Here is a 14,820-nt window from a genome sequence, read left to right as displayed (position 1 = left end):
CAGATCTCAGGAATGCAATTGTCTCGTCTCGGCACAGTAGTGCAGCTAAGAGCTGCTGCCTCAGGGCTCCTGTGACCTGGGTTCCATCCTGAACCCTGGTGCTGCCTGTGTGAAGTTTGCGTGTGACTACGCAGGATTCCTCCAGGAGCTCAGGTTTTCTCCCACACCCCAAAGACATACAGTTTGGTAGGTTAACCAGCCACTGTAAATTGCCCCTTGCATGTAAGCAAGTTGTGGAATCTTGGGGAGTTGATGGGGAATATGGAGGGAATAAAATGGGATGACTGTATGCAGGTGTGTGATGGTCAGTGCTGACTTGGACAGTTGCTGAAGAGCTGCTGTATGACCTTATTACGCTCACATTTCTGGGACCTTATGCTGATCCTCCATCTCCAAGAAACAGTCCTCATGCCCACAATGAAGCAGCAGCAGCCTTCAGCCACCCAATAGCTTGGTGAATGCTGGTTGATCCCCTGGGTCAATCTTGAACCATGAGCATAATAACCAACTCCTAGACTGCCTCCTAGCCTCTGTAGGTGAACACACACCAGCAAAACATCACATCACAGAACAATGAACAGTTTATTCATTACCATTAAGGTCAAAAATAAACACCCCTCGGTTCAAAGAGGTTGAAATTTTTATTAATTTATTTATTAGCACTTTCTTGCACTTATTCTCAATGTTAAAGTGGCCCCTGAAACAAGGTTTTTCCACTGATGTACATTTCTACAAGGTCTCTGAAATGACCCTCGTCTTTCCTTTGAAGGCATGCCAAAGCAAAAGGGTAAATAAAAGATATCTAGTCCACATGGTTAGCTGTTTCCAGCATTCCAAAGGTTTGTGCCCACATAACTTCAGCTGTGAATTAGATCTATAATGTAAACAGCCTTATAGTTTTCTTGAATTGTTTAATCCTTTGGTTGAACACCTGTCTAGCAGAGCAATTGCACAGTCACAGACCGCACACGTTAAATCAATCCGAGACATCTGTCCTCCAAAGCAAGCAGTAGCCGACTACGAGTCTGTGGACCATCAAAGAAGAAATGCCAAGTTACCAAGGCAGGCCATAAGCACAGAACCCTCGGCAGGTTCGGCACTTATAAGCAACTGTCTCCTCCAATGACACCGTTTCCTGGACCAGTCTGAGCGACCACCCACACAGCTGAAGACAAAAGCTTTCATCTGAGCTCATGTAAACCAAATTCCACAAGAGATGGTGCGAGGCTGAAGGATTCAAGTTAAAAAGTGATTCAAGTAAAATGGAGGTAAAAAAAAATCATATCTAACATGAATAAGCAGGGAGCACTTGATGCTGACAAGCAAAAATTTACAAGCAAGGCTTGAAAATCAGTTTTGTCACAGGACATAAACAAGTGGAACAATCTTTGAAATAAAAATCATTGATTTGGAGTCAGAAATGATTGCCAATTAAAAATTAGTAAGACCAGATCCATTGTTACGTGCTGGCCACAGAGTCTTTTGCCCTCCAAGAAACAGTTGGAGGCTGCAATCTCGTCACCATGTGACCCTGAGCAGAAATTCCAACCCGATATCGCCTCCATCACAAAGAAAGCACTTCCATCCCAACCTACTCCCCCAGCAATGGGGATCAACACTCCTGTCCCAACTCATCTGCTACTACAGTCCTCAACCATGCCACTCTATCTTTGGACTTGCCTATCCAATGTTCCCACAGCTGTCCCCTCCCTCCTCTGTGCCCTTGCACAAAACTCCTGCTTTATCCAAATTCAAACAAATCCAAACTCGGTGACCCTCCCTCTATCTCCACAGATGCTCCCTGACCCACTGCGTTCCTCCAGCAGTTTGTTTTTGCTCCAGAGTACAGCATCTACTGTCTCTTGTGTCTCAAACAATATCTTATTCAGAGACCTAGATTGATTCCTGATTGAGAGTTCCTCACTTAAAACCCTGATACTCTTGTTCAAACATGTACATGGTCTCACTATCCCTGAACTACCTCCAGTATCAGAATCCGGTTATATCTGCACTCCTCCAATTCTGGCCTTCTATGGATGGATGGCTGATTGACATTGTTCCACCATTAGTGGCCAGGTCTTCAGTCATTTGGACCCAAAGCTCTGAATTTCACTCCTTAAACCCTACCCTTCCCCCCCCCCCCCCCCCCCACCACCGAGAGACACAAGAGACTGCAGATGCTGGAAGCTGGAGCAACACAAAAAGCACTGGAAGAACTCAGCAGGTCAGGCAGCATCCGTGGAGAAAAATGGACAGTCGACAGTTCAGGCCAAGACCCTTCATCTGTCATCTGAACTGGAAAGAAAGAGGGGAGAAAGCCAGTATAAAAAGGTGGAGGGAAAGGGGGGGAAGATTCTGTCTATAACCCCCCTCACCTGGATCCACCTATCACCTGCCAGCTCTTGCTCCATCCTTTCCCACTGGCTATCTCCTCTCCTTCTTTCCGATCCCGATGAAGGGTCTTAACATATGCTGCCTGGAGTTCCCCCAGCACTGTTTGTGTTGTTTCTTTTCAAACACTCTTTAAAAGATTACCTATTTGTCCAAGCTATTGATCACCTATCCTAATCTTTCATGTGGTTTGTAACATTTTTTTCATATATTAGTATTTCTTGACTGCAAGGGACAATTACACAAAACCAACCTTGTAGTCCCTGGAATTTAGAAAATTAAGGAAACAAATTTCAGATAGTAACTGAAAGGAGGGTATTGATAAAGGAGAGAAAGGTTGGTCAGGTCTTTGGTTGACGATATTAAGAAATAAGACAACCAGCTGAGGGTGGAAGAACTTCGCACTCTCCTCTGCCGTCAGCTACTGATGCTCAGTCAATTATTAATTTTCACATTGGGAGATTGACAGACATCTATTAACAAAAAGGTTTTTTTTTAAGGGGTCCAAGTCAAAGACAGATATATAGAGTTAGTCAGTGATGATCCTTCTAAATGGCAAAGCAGCCTTGAGGAGCCTGTTCCTGTGTGATAGGTCTGCTGGTAGCAACATTTCCAAGAATTGTGCAAGAGGATGAAAAAGAGATGGCAGATGTTGTACACGTTGAAGACTGTTAATGTGCAAGATATGTTCTCAAGAATAGGGAGAGGAAATGCATGTTAAAATGGACAGAATGTGATGTGCAGATATATACATTAAAGATGGCAGCACTGATGCCTAAGACTACACACAAATCAACTGGGCTTTAAGAGCCTCAAAACACAAAAATAAAGACATTACCTTATCTTCACGCAAGACTTTAGTTAGACATGTTGGAGTATTCTGTTGGGCACCCCGTTACAGTAAAGATATAAAAGCAATAGAAAAAGAGTAGCTTCAATTTACTAAGCTATTATCAGATGTTTGTGGGGTAGGAATTGGGTGGGGGGAGGTGATGGGTGGCTTCAATTGTGTAAAGAGATTTTAAAAGTGATAAAAGTCTCAACTAGTATTTCAAAAATTGAAGGGATGTATTGCATGATATTCAAAGGAGTTAAAATAGGGCAAGTTGCAGTCTTAGTGGGACATCACTGAAACAGAACAAATTTAAGATGAATACAACAAAATTAAAGAACTTAGAATAGATGAGGCCATTCTAACAGTGGTTAAATTGCCACTTCCCCAACAACAAACTTGAGCATAAGTTCTTTTAAAGAAGAAATTAGACTTTTGTTTAAGATTGAAGAATCAGGGGCTGAATTATTCCAGCCAGCTGATTGATAAATCTACCAGGGCAGAACTGATGAAGCTAAATATGTGATAAAACAGGCAATGATTCATATCTGTATTACTGGACAGTACAATTAATATTTTGCAAACTCCAGGGGACAGAAGGTTACAAATACTTTCCTTCACAGAAACCCGACTCAGCAGACATGATGGCACTTTGCTTAGGATGGCACCTTGCTTAGGATGGCACCGTGGAGATTTATAACAGACAGATGCCTTTTGGCTCATCACTATCCCAGTTCTGTGAGAGCAGTCCAAAACCAATCCCACTGCCCTCCTGTCACTGCCTCTGCTTTAAATATTTATCCAGTCTTTCCTTAATAGATGAAACAGGTTCATCTCACTAACCACCACTTATACTCCTAGAACGTGATGAGCTGTGAAGATCTACTGAACCACCTGGTGACACAATCCTGTGCCCTGGATTTCTCAAGTTAAGCAGTGTCCTAGTGATGATGTCCAAGCCTCTGCAATTCTCAACCAGATGGGATAATAGAATTTTTAAAATCTGGAACAAGAAAACCATTCTGCTTTCAGTTCAGGGTAATGGAAATACAACATGCAAGAGAAGGGATACTAGTTATAGCACGACTCTATCCCTCCCCTCGCCTCCCAGCCCCCACAGTCAAATACTTTGCAATCACACACTGCTTAAAATCATCCGCCACAGGGAACCGCAACAGATATTTGCTGTGCATTAAATGGAAGAAAACAGGAACATGTTGTTCTCTGATGGTTTTTAACCCTCATGCAGTATAAACAAAATACCCATGCCTTTTATTAGGAAGAAGTTCTAATAACACACAACAAATGAATGACGGCAAGGCAGGCAGAGCAAAGGAGAGAAAGGTAATCTCCACTCCATCAGTGCCTTTCATTTTCTCAGGAAAATGCTGTTTCACAGCAGCTTATGAGACATGGTCATTTAGTATATTGGCAACTGTGGTAACCAATTGCCTCATAAACAGCAATGAGATCATGGCTGGCTGACCTGCTTTTAGTAACGTTGGCTAAAGGACACATTTCCGGCCTAAAAATTCTCACGCACCGATGACTATTTTGGTCACAGGCTCTCCCTCTGCAAACTTTGCTTGTGCCCAAAGCCTTGTCACTGAGTGGGCATTGTAGATTTTCACTAAGAGGAAGCAGTGACAGGGAGAGGTCAGGATTGCCAGGTGGACGGCCAAAGATCCATCAGGGTCAGAGTGGGTGGGTCAGGATCAAGGCAAGTGGTGGACGGGGTACAGTTTGAGCCAGGTAGAAAATTGGAGGGGGTTGGCAAGTCAGTGCAGTACAAGGGTGGGACAATGAAAGGGTTAAGTGAGGGACTTGCCTAATAAAAAGGCCCCTATCCAGCATTGTGCTCAGGAGATCTCATTACCTGGGTTGTCTCAGAAGTGTCCAACGGTTGTCACTCCTGGAGAAATGTGGCTTAGAGGTCCCTGGAAAAGCTCCTAAAATGGAGCATGGAATGGGGAATGACATCACCCTATCACTGGAATCACATCAGGCTAAAGAGAGACTCATAGCTGAATTTGCCTGGTTTAAATTAATAGATTGATGTGAAACGATTACTATTACATTCTATTCAAGAGAAAAAAAAATTAAAAGCTATTTTCAACTGCATAGCACCAAGGAAAGAAATTGTTTTGCCAATACATTTAGCAGCCTTTATTCTTGGAAACAGTATCACAGGATCTTTTGCTTCCATTCGAAGCAGCAGGGAGGCCCAAGTTTAATATATCAATTGAATCAATGATTCAATGTTACATTGAAATTCTGGGCCATGTTTTGGTCCATAATCCTCATTGTAGGAACTGAATTTGTACTAATAATACAAGCTGCTAGTGTAACAGCAGAACCTTTAGCATCCAGAACGTCAAGAAGCAAGGTTCAATCAGGAACCAGCTCTATTCAGAATATTCTAGAATACCCACCAGGAAATTAATGTAGACACTTGATTAAAGAAGGACTATTGTCCTATTTGGAAAGTGGAGAAACTCTCAAAATGGAAGCACCCACCAGTGAGTCCTGTATACTCATACAGGTTAGTATATATAAAAAGGGAAAAGCTTGGATTTCATATTTGCAAACTGTAAATCCACAGTATCCCATGTTCTCACATAAGGAATCTCAGCAAGGTAAAGCTCAAAATTAAACTACTCTCCAAAGCTTGTGGCTTAAGATGTGTCAGGGACGCTGAAGTTGCCTGTTGGTCCACATTACATACCACTGCTAATAACAGAGAAATCAGACAGAACAATCACAAGAGTCAGAGGAGAACTGCTAGACATTAAAAAGGAAAAACTGAAAATTTAAGCACAGATAGTGGCAAAGGTAAACCGAATAATAATCAATAACAAAAAAAAAGCAACTACTAATTAGATTGCTAATGGTCTTTACATTGCAGCACCCCACACCTCCACTTATGGTCAACCTGTCAGCTGCTCCTGCATTACTTGCGTAACATTTCACAGGAGAAAGACCAGAGTATTCAATGACCTCACAAGGAACCAGCACGCTTTTCATGCATGCAACTTTCTGATCCATTATTCAAGCCATACTCTTGTAAACAGGCCAAAATTAACATTCAACAAATCATTTACTATGCACGCAATAAAACAGAAGCAACTTCTAGAGACATTTTTAAACAGCTTGTAAATAAGGTTTTGAGCATTCTTAATAAAAGAAACATTAAAATTCACCCAAAGGTGAATTCTGCATCCAATTCAAAGATTCAATTCTGCAGGTATTAAATTAGTGACTTTCCTCGCAGATCTTTTCTGCAAAGATGGGGGAAATGAGAAAAGTTCATCCCTGGAAGATACAAAATTCAAGGCTTCTGGAAATCAGACATCCATGTCAAAGAACGTGCTGTTTAATCACATCATTCTTAAACAGGAGATGGAGATCCTGTTGGTACTTGTATCTGAGGATAGACACAAACCTGAATAATTAACAAAGTCTGGATCAGATCATCACTGAATGGTTCTGTTAAATTCAGTGAAGACAATGACACGCAGAATCATTACTAAAACTCTCTTCTATTATAAAGTGCTTTGAAAATGGTCAAATGGTAAAGACAACAGTGACAGGTCCAGAAAGATACAGTAACCAGTGATATCCAAGGTCGACATCTCCCACATTGCAGCTGTAAGGCTTATCAGTACTTAAATTCCCCCGAAGCAGATGCTGGAAAATACACTTCAGACTGTATCCAAGTTGCAATGATTAAAAGGATACTTTAATGTTTGACTATACACTCTTCCAATAATAACTTCTTGCTTAACTGAGATTGTACTGTTCAGCAACGCACAGAATCTAAAATAAGTGATTTCCTTATGCTGCCAGGACTTAATAACTATAGACTTCAATTTTCTAAGGCAATATAATCCAAAAAGTACTACAATTAGGAGTAATACAACATACCAGAATTGGGTGTGGGAAAATAATGGGGATATGATGGACTATCACCAAAGGTTAGAAGTTCAAATCCCAGCGTGGCAAATTAGAAAACTGAATTCAATGTCCAGTAATTTGTGGGTTAAGAGGGGAAGAAAAATGGTCATGAAAACTGCCAGATTGCTACATTAAAAAAACACGTCTGTTCAGTAATGTCCTTCAGGAAGGGGAATGAATCACCCCACCCATATCAACTGCACCATCCCCACATAAAGCAGCCCCTCTGCATAACCCACCATCACAATGTTTAGTTTCAGCACAGGGAGTCCCATCCCACCCTTCTCCCTGCATACACCCTTAGCCAGCTTCCCCGTGAGCTTTCTGAGAAAGTCAAGACAACTGTTACTGATTTAGCTTCATTTTTGAGGCAGCTATAATACACTAGTGGTGGATTCCTGTCCCAAGCCTTGATTACAAGGGGCTTAAATGCAAAGCTGAAGTAAATAGGGATCAGTGTCGAGTCAGAATCTGTTCCATCAATAGCATTTAAGTGATGTCATGCAATCTTGTCCATTGGCTCAGTGAACACATGCTCTGGAAACCAGTAGCATGCCTGGGTTCAATCAGAGCATGTGCCAGTTTTGGACTTGAGCAGTAACCTAACTGATGATAATTTATTGTTAAAATGGCACTGTGTGGTACAACAAAAGCCTTCAATGCTGTATTGAGGCATTGTCTTAGCCACTCACTTGCTTTCTGCTCCCCTTCCCCCCTTCCCTCCCCCCCCCCACCCCCCATGACTTTATTTCACACAAATGTCCATCCTTGGTCCAGGGGTTTGGGAAGCAAGTGCTGGTGGGCTATTGATCCAAGGGCTCCCACCCAGCTGAAATCAGTCCTAAAGAACTGAGATCTTCCCAGACGTCTCCATTTGTAGATTGGGGGCAACAGGTGTAATTAAAATAATAAAAGCTAACATTTCTGAGAATGCCCAGATTTGCCAAAGGCAGAAAATAATCACAGAGACCAACTGATCAATACGGTCTTGTGTCTCGGCCCAAGGGGTTTAACTACCACACTGTAAACTACATGCTCGTCCCAGAGTAAAACCGCAAAAGAACTGTTCATAACCACTTGTTTATTGGTCTAGGGTCACAGGTTTCATCGTGACTAAAATCAGCAGAAATTGAGGTAGCATCTGATTAGTGGAAGTGCACACTGATCTAACCACACAACAGCTGACAGGAACGAAATTTTCTGCTGGCTTCAAGTAGTAAAGAGGCAGCTTCCCACAAAATAACTGAAAACACGGAAAATCCCTTTCCTTGGAACAGAAAACAACCCACATGCAAAACATGAAGCAATTGTTTCTTAAAAACCCAGGAGTAAGGAACCAGATTACCGTAGCCCTGACTGACACCTGTATCCACACTATAATAAAACAGAAAAATGCCAGAAAAACCTCAGCAGGTCAGTCAGATTCCGTGGAAAGAAAAACAGTTAACATTTCAAGTCTGGGACTCCACATGAGATCTAAGAAAGAGAAACAATTTATTCTTGGTAGCAAAGAAGGTGGGTGAAACATAAGGAATTTCAGATGAAGGACCTCAAGCCAAAATGTCAACTGTCCATTTCCCTCTACAGATGCTGCCTGATCTACTGATTTCCTCCAGCAGTTTGTTTTTTGCTCCAGATTCCAGCATCTGCAGTCTCATGTCTCCATAGGGAATTTCTCTGATGGGGTGAAATAATGTTATAGTTAACGTTCTTTGTCGGTCTAATGCACTGCTGATGTTTATTCTGCGACCGAGGCCAACTTGTTTCTCTCTTTCCCAGTTCTGACAAAGGGTCCCAGACCCAAAACATTCCCTTTTACAAAGTTGTTGCCTGACCTGCTGCATTTTCCAGCAGTTTTTTGTAATTTCAGATTTCCAGCATCTGCAGTATTTGTTTTATATTTTCATTCACCAGTGTCGTCACATCTTGCTGACCCCACTCTGTCAAAGCCTTACTTGGAAAATACCCATCTTCTCATTCACGTGCCTCTGTGCTCTCATCCTTCCCAACCCCCAGAACCTTCTTAATAAATCTCTCTGCTCCCCCATTTCTGGGATGAAGTAATGGAGGGAGTTGATGAAGGCAGAGCAACTGATGTCATGCTCAAACAGCATTTGATAAAACACCATAAACCTGACAACAGAATTGAAGTTATTACATTAAAGAAGCTGTGGCTACACATATAGAAAATTGCCTAAGGGACCGAAAGCAGAGAACGATTGCTTTTCAGACTGGAGGCTGTCCCCCAGCGGTGACCATTACAGCCATTACTCTTTTTGATGCGTTTTAAATGGAAGGACCTGGTCATACAGGATACAATTTCAAAGCACAAAATTCAACTGTAGCAAACAGCAAAGAGGGCAGAAACAGACTTAGGAGGACACAGGTAAGTTGTGAAAAAGAGCAAAATGCAAGCAAGTGAAAGTTAACAAAGGCGATGTATTCTGGAGGGGATAATGTGGAGGGGCAGTACAAACTAAATGACAGAATTCCAAAGCGAGTTCGTGAAGGGACAGACCAGGAGGTGTTCGTATACAGATCTTCCAAGATCATGGAATCCAACCAAGGCTCAATGGCGGGCCTTGAAGCAAATGACAGCAGCTCCGCGGCCTCCCCCGGTAAACTTGATCACTCTATTCTTAAATGTGCTTCATCCTTCCGAAACCAAGAATTGGAGGGTTTCTTGGTTGTAAGTGCTCAGAAGTTAAAATAAAAAGAGTGAAGCATATATTCCACATCACCTGCTTCACTCCTGCACAAGGACTGGCCCACTGGGGTTCCATTTATCCAGAGCAGCCACATTGCGTGCACATGCACCCGGTGCCTCTCAGCATGTCTTGTGTAAAATCCATTGAAACTACCTGAAACAAGTCTACAACTCCATTTCCCCAGTCCCTTCACCACAATGTCAGAGATCACTAATAACGTCTGCCTTAACCACACAACTGTATCTTCCTCCTCCTAACAATCCCCAATATTTAATCCAGAGCACTCTGTTCAGATTAAACAGTGTTTCAACATGAAGTCTCACCCAAATCCTCCATGGATGAAAATCCCAAAACTGGTTAAACATTTGTTACATTACAATGTTGGCAATACTGAAAACATCCTGTTGTAAATCCATGCATGATGGCACAACTCACTTCTAATTAAAGTCTTGCTCTAGGTGCACTCCTTCTTTCAAAAAAGGGGGAAAATGGAAAAAAAAGAGGAGGGAGGGAGGGAGAAGTGAATCTTAAACATTCGTCAAAGGGTTATTACAGGTTTCCTGGCCCCATACAAGTCTCAAGAAACTAATTGCTCCCAGGCATGACTTTTGGAAGACCCAACTGAATATAATCAAACCTACAGCTCTAAAGCACACATGCTTAATAACACAAACATTCAAAGGGATTCTACAATTCAGTACTGTAGCAAGGTTACATTTGAAATCAGGAAGCCCCAAAAACCACCATTTCTTTTGCAGATAGTCTAATTTTTCCAGAATATTTTATTGAATCTGTATATTATTCCATAAATCAAATGCAAAATCTGTTCCTGGCTGTAATCCAGTTTGAGAATCCAATACTAGATCTATTATCTTTACAGACCAATACCATAAACACTCACTTCTAACAAATATGCATGATATATTTGGAAATTTTGGACATAATTGCTTGGGCTCTCTGTAAATTTTCAGAATCTAAATCAAAATCAAAATAAAAATACTTGCACCATAAGATGGCAGACTTGCATTATTATAGTGTTATTCAGAACCTTAGTATATTCAAGAGGTTCATGATATGCTTTTAAGGTACATTTATTGTTGTAACATACAGAAATACAGGAACAAATATGCACATAGCAAGATCCCTCTGGCTGCATTGAAATAAGTAACAACATAAATTTATTTTGAATACGAGTTGAAGAATAAATATTGGACCTCTTCAAGTGTTTGCTTCTGCAATATTTTAAATAAAGCTATGGGATCTTTTCCACCTCGCCTGGGGGAGGGAGAAGCAGATGGAGCCTTAGTTTAACACCTCATCTAAAATGAGGCATCTCCAGTGCAGCACTCAATATTGCTCTGGACTGTCAGCTTGGTAAATGTGCTCGAGTACTCAGAGAAAGGCTTGAATCCACAACTTCATAATGCAAGAAACAAAAATGTTATCCCTGAATCACTACTGACATTAGTTGAAAAGGAGAAAAAAAAAGGTTGGCTTAAAATGCAGTTAAACAACCTCTGCTTGCCACAGCAGCTAGAAGCAGACACTGAGTGGCCACACAGGTTCAGGCTTAACAATCCCCAGACTGTCGACAGATATCACCCACGTTCAAAAATAATGAACGGCCACTTGAAGAGGCAACTAAAACAATAAACTTCTTTATACATTAGGAAGGAGTTCTAGTTGAAAGCAGAGCAAAATGAATTAGTTTTATTTCAAGACATTATCCAAGACATTGAAACAACATAATAATTTGATGCAAAGACTACGTCATGGCCAGTGGGTCCCTATGAGGAAAAATGACGAGACAACACAAGGCGATTACAGTCAACTTCACTGAGGAAGAAATCCTTCAGATCAAATCACTGCCCAGAAAATATTCTATTTGTCATAGCTGGCATTGATTTTGAGCTCTGGAAAAGATGTGTATTTAATAAATGCAGGAGAAGTGGAGGAGTTTTCTGTTATAAATATTTTCATAGACAGTTCTACAAGAGGAGCTGGAAAATATATGCCTTTGATCCAAATTCAAATATGCTTTGCCATGTAAAATTAGTATCAGCAACTGGAGATTTGTTTGCACAGTACTGGAAAGAATTTAAAATGTCACAGCAATCAACTTACCAGCAGCCACTGTTGTTAGTCATTGTACTAAACTATACAAGTATGTACACTATCTTAGAAAGGTTAAATGCTGGTTAACAATTCAAAAAAATCAAAAAGGTACCCAACAAACATTAGCTATGTATTTACATATTTACCAAAGTTTGCTTTGTAAAACGGCTCAGATTTTTGTTTTAGAAATCTAAATGGATTGCAAGAGTGTCAACTTGTTGAATACCAATAAGTGGGGGGGGGGGGGGGGGGGGGGGCTTATGAAGCTTTCACTGAAAGCCATTTGTTTTTAAATGTGGAAAATATTAAGGAATCTTGCAATCCAATATGGACAATGCTTTAATACCTAATATATACTTCAAGCTTTCCCTGAAGATGCTTCATGAAATGGCTTAAAGTGAATTACTAATTTATAATTTTAATGTCATAAAGGGTGCTGGACTGCTGCAAGACAGCATCCTGGAAGCCTTTCAATACGAGGATTTTTTTTCTATAAATGTAACTGCCATTTTAAGTATATTGTCGCGATTCTCCTTAAACAAAATCCTTGTCTCAATTTTGTTTTAAACCCAACTCCTACATCTCCAACCCTTAAGAATATTGAAAAATGAACCTTAAAAGCGAATGCTTCTCTTAAATGCTTAACCTACAACCCCCTAAAACACGTAGTCAAATTCAGGATCTCATCCTGGTTCCAGAGATTGTAAATGGCCTTCCTTAAAGATGTACAGTAGTTAGCCTTTTCCAACCATGTACCTGTCAACTAAACCCAAATAGATTAGATCTATAGCACAGAGCTCTCTGTAGTTTAGCTAAGAGGCCGACAGCATTTGATACACTGCATTCATCTATGACTTAAATAAAACAAAACTTTCCTAACGAAACCGGTGGTGATTTTTTTAAAAAATTCCACCAGTAAGCACCGGGCACTTTCACGCTGCTGTACGCGTCGCTGAGGTTGTGCAGGAGGCCCGAGGGATCGGGACCTGAAATGCATGTGAGACAGCAGGGCAGGGGAAAAGGGGGGGGGGGGGGGGGGGGTGCTGCGTTAAGCGGGGCTGCAAGCCGGCGTGCGGCGCCTCTACCTGATTGTCCATGGCGTTGCCGTGCACCGCTGCCTCTCCCTCAGCCTCCTCCTAACTCACACTCGCATTGTATCGAGCCGACTTCTCCCACAACGGAAACACCGCCGATTTGTTACACTGACACTCGGCAACGTTCCAAAACAGAACGTCGCGGCAGCCAATCCAGAGGGGGCGAGGCGGGGCCCGGCTCCGGGACCGCGCCAATCATCCCCGGGGGGAAGGCGGGATTTCCCGTCGCCTGGCCCGCTGAGTGTGGGCTCGTTGATTGACGGCTGGAAGGACCATAGCAAAGCGGGAGGGGGTTCGGGAGCGTGTTGGCCTTCCGTCCAATCAACAGCGGGTAGGAGGGCGGGACGTATCTCCTCCCGCTGTGTCACCGCCCGGCATTGAGTGCTTCCTTTATGCGGAAGTGTGGAATGGGAGCGCAGATTAATTGGGAAGGAGCGGTGTTCGCTCCTCCTTCCGTCTGCCATCGGGATTATTTCATTTCATATGTTCAAATACCATAAAAGGAGGCTATTCGGGCCACTGAGTCTATGCCAGCCACCAGAGCAGTCCTATTAGTCCCATTCCCCTACTTATTTCCATGTAACCTCCTCTCTCCAATACACACCCGTTAGCTCCCCTTTGATTCTTTTCTAATCATCAACCTACTCGAAGGGAGATTTACAGTCACCGGTTAGTCTGCCAGCACATCCCCGAGATGTGGGAGGAAACGGAGCAGCCGGAGGACGCCCATGTGGCTGGAGGGGAGAAGGTGCAAGCTTCAGACAGATAGCACCCAATGTCAGGATCAAATCCTGGGTCGCTGGAGCTGTGCGGCAGTGTGCCGCAGGATTGAGGGGGCTACGGGGCAGACACTGGAGAGGGGTGAAACGGGGAGGGGGGCGAGGAGAAAAAACAGGCGAGGAAGGAGGAAAATGGGGGTAAGCAAGAAGGACGTGTGAAATAGGAATAGGCCATCTAGCCATTCGAGCTTGGTCTTAATTCATTGAGATCATGGCTGATCTTCTAGCCCAGCTGCATTTTTCAGCATTTTCTGCTATTCTTTTATCTGCTCTGTTTTACTCCTTTTGGTCATCTATGGAGCCTTGGCTTTAATTTCCCTGCCCTTCTTCCTCATGGGAATGTACCTGCACTTCAACTGAAACATCTTCACTGAAAGGCCTGCTGTTTTTCCATTACAGTTTTGCCTGCCAAGCTTTGATTCCATTTACCCAGACCAGATCTGTTCCCATCCCATTGAAATCGGTCCTTCTTCATTGAGTATTTTTTACATTGAAGTGCTCTAAATCCTTTTCTATTGCTGTTCTAAACCTTATGACGCCACTTCATAGATGTTCCCTGACTAATGGTTGCTCTGCTCAACCTGGTTCATTTCTCAGACCCAAGTACAGCAATGTCACCTTCCATGTTGGGCCAGAAACATACTGATTAAGAAATCTCTCCCAAATGCATTTTGGAAACTCCTTCCCCACATTGTCCCTTATGTTGTTACTGTCCAAATCCATATATGAATAGCTGAAATCTTCCATTATCATTACTCTGTGGCTTTTGTACATCTCTGCAATATCCATGAGAAATAGTTCCTCAATATCCATCCCACAAATTGGCAGCCTATAAAATAGTCTCAGTCGTGTAATCGCACTTCTTTTGTTTCTTAATTCTAAGATATATTCTGTCCTTGATCGTTTCAGGACATCCTTTCTCCAGCCTGCAATATCCTCCTTAATCA

The 14,820-nt window shown here is 42.3% G+C and overlaps 1 protein-coding gene across 1 annotated transcript in view; it reads right to left on the bottom strand.

The window, feature by feature from the left end:
* mllt1a (MLLT1 super elongation complex subunit a) overlaps positions 1 to 13,308 on the bottom strand; it is an 83,854-nt gene extending 70,546 nt beyond the window's left edge. Inside the window, exon 1 of the mRNA XM_052037541.1 lies at positions 13,086 to 13,308. Within this exon, the coding sequence (XP_051893501.1) occupies positions 13,086 to 13,097 (12 nt within the window). The 5' untranslated portion in view covers positions 13,098 to 13,308. The remainder of the gene's footprint in view (positions 1 to 13,085) is intronic.
* Positions 13,309 to 14,820: the final 1,512 nt, after the last annotated feature.

This window comes from Pristis pectinata, chromosome 24, assembly GCF_009764475.1.
Source record: "Pristis pectinata isolate sPriPec2 chromosome 24, sPriPec2.1.pri, whole genome shotgun sequence".
NCBI lineage: Eukaryota > Metazoa > Chordata > Chondrichthyes > Rhinopristiformes > Pristidae > Pristis > Pristis pectinata.
Note: the sequence above shows the minus strand (reverse complement) of the source record. Positions and strands in the feature narration are given on the sequence as shown.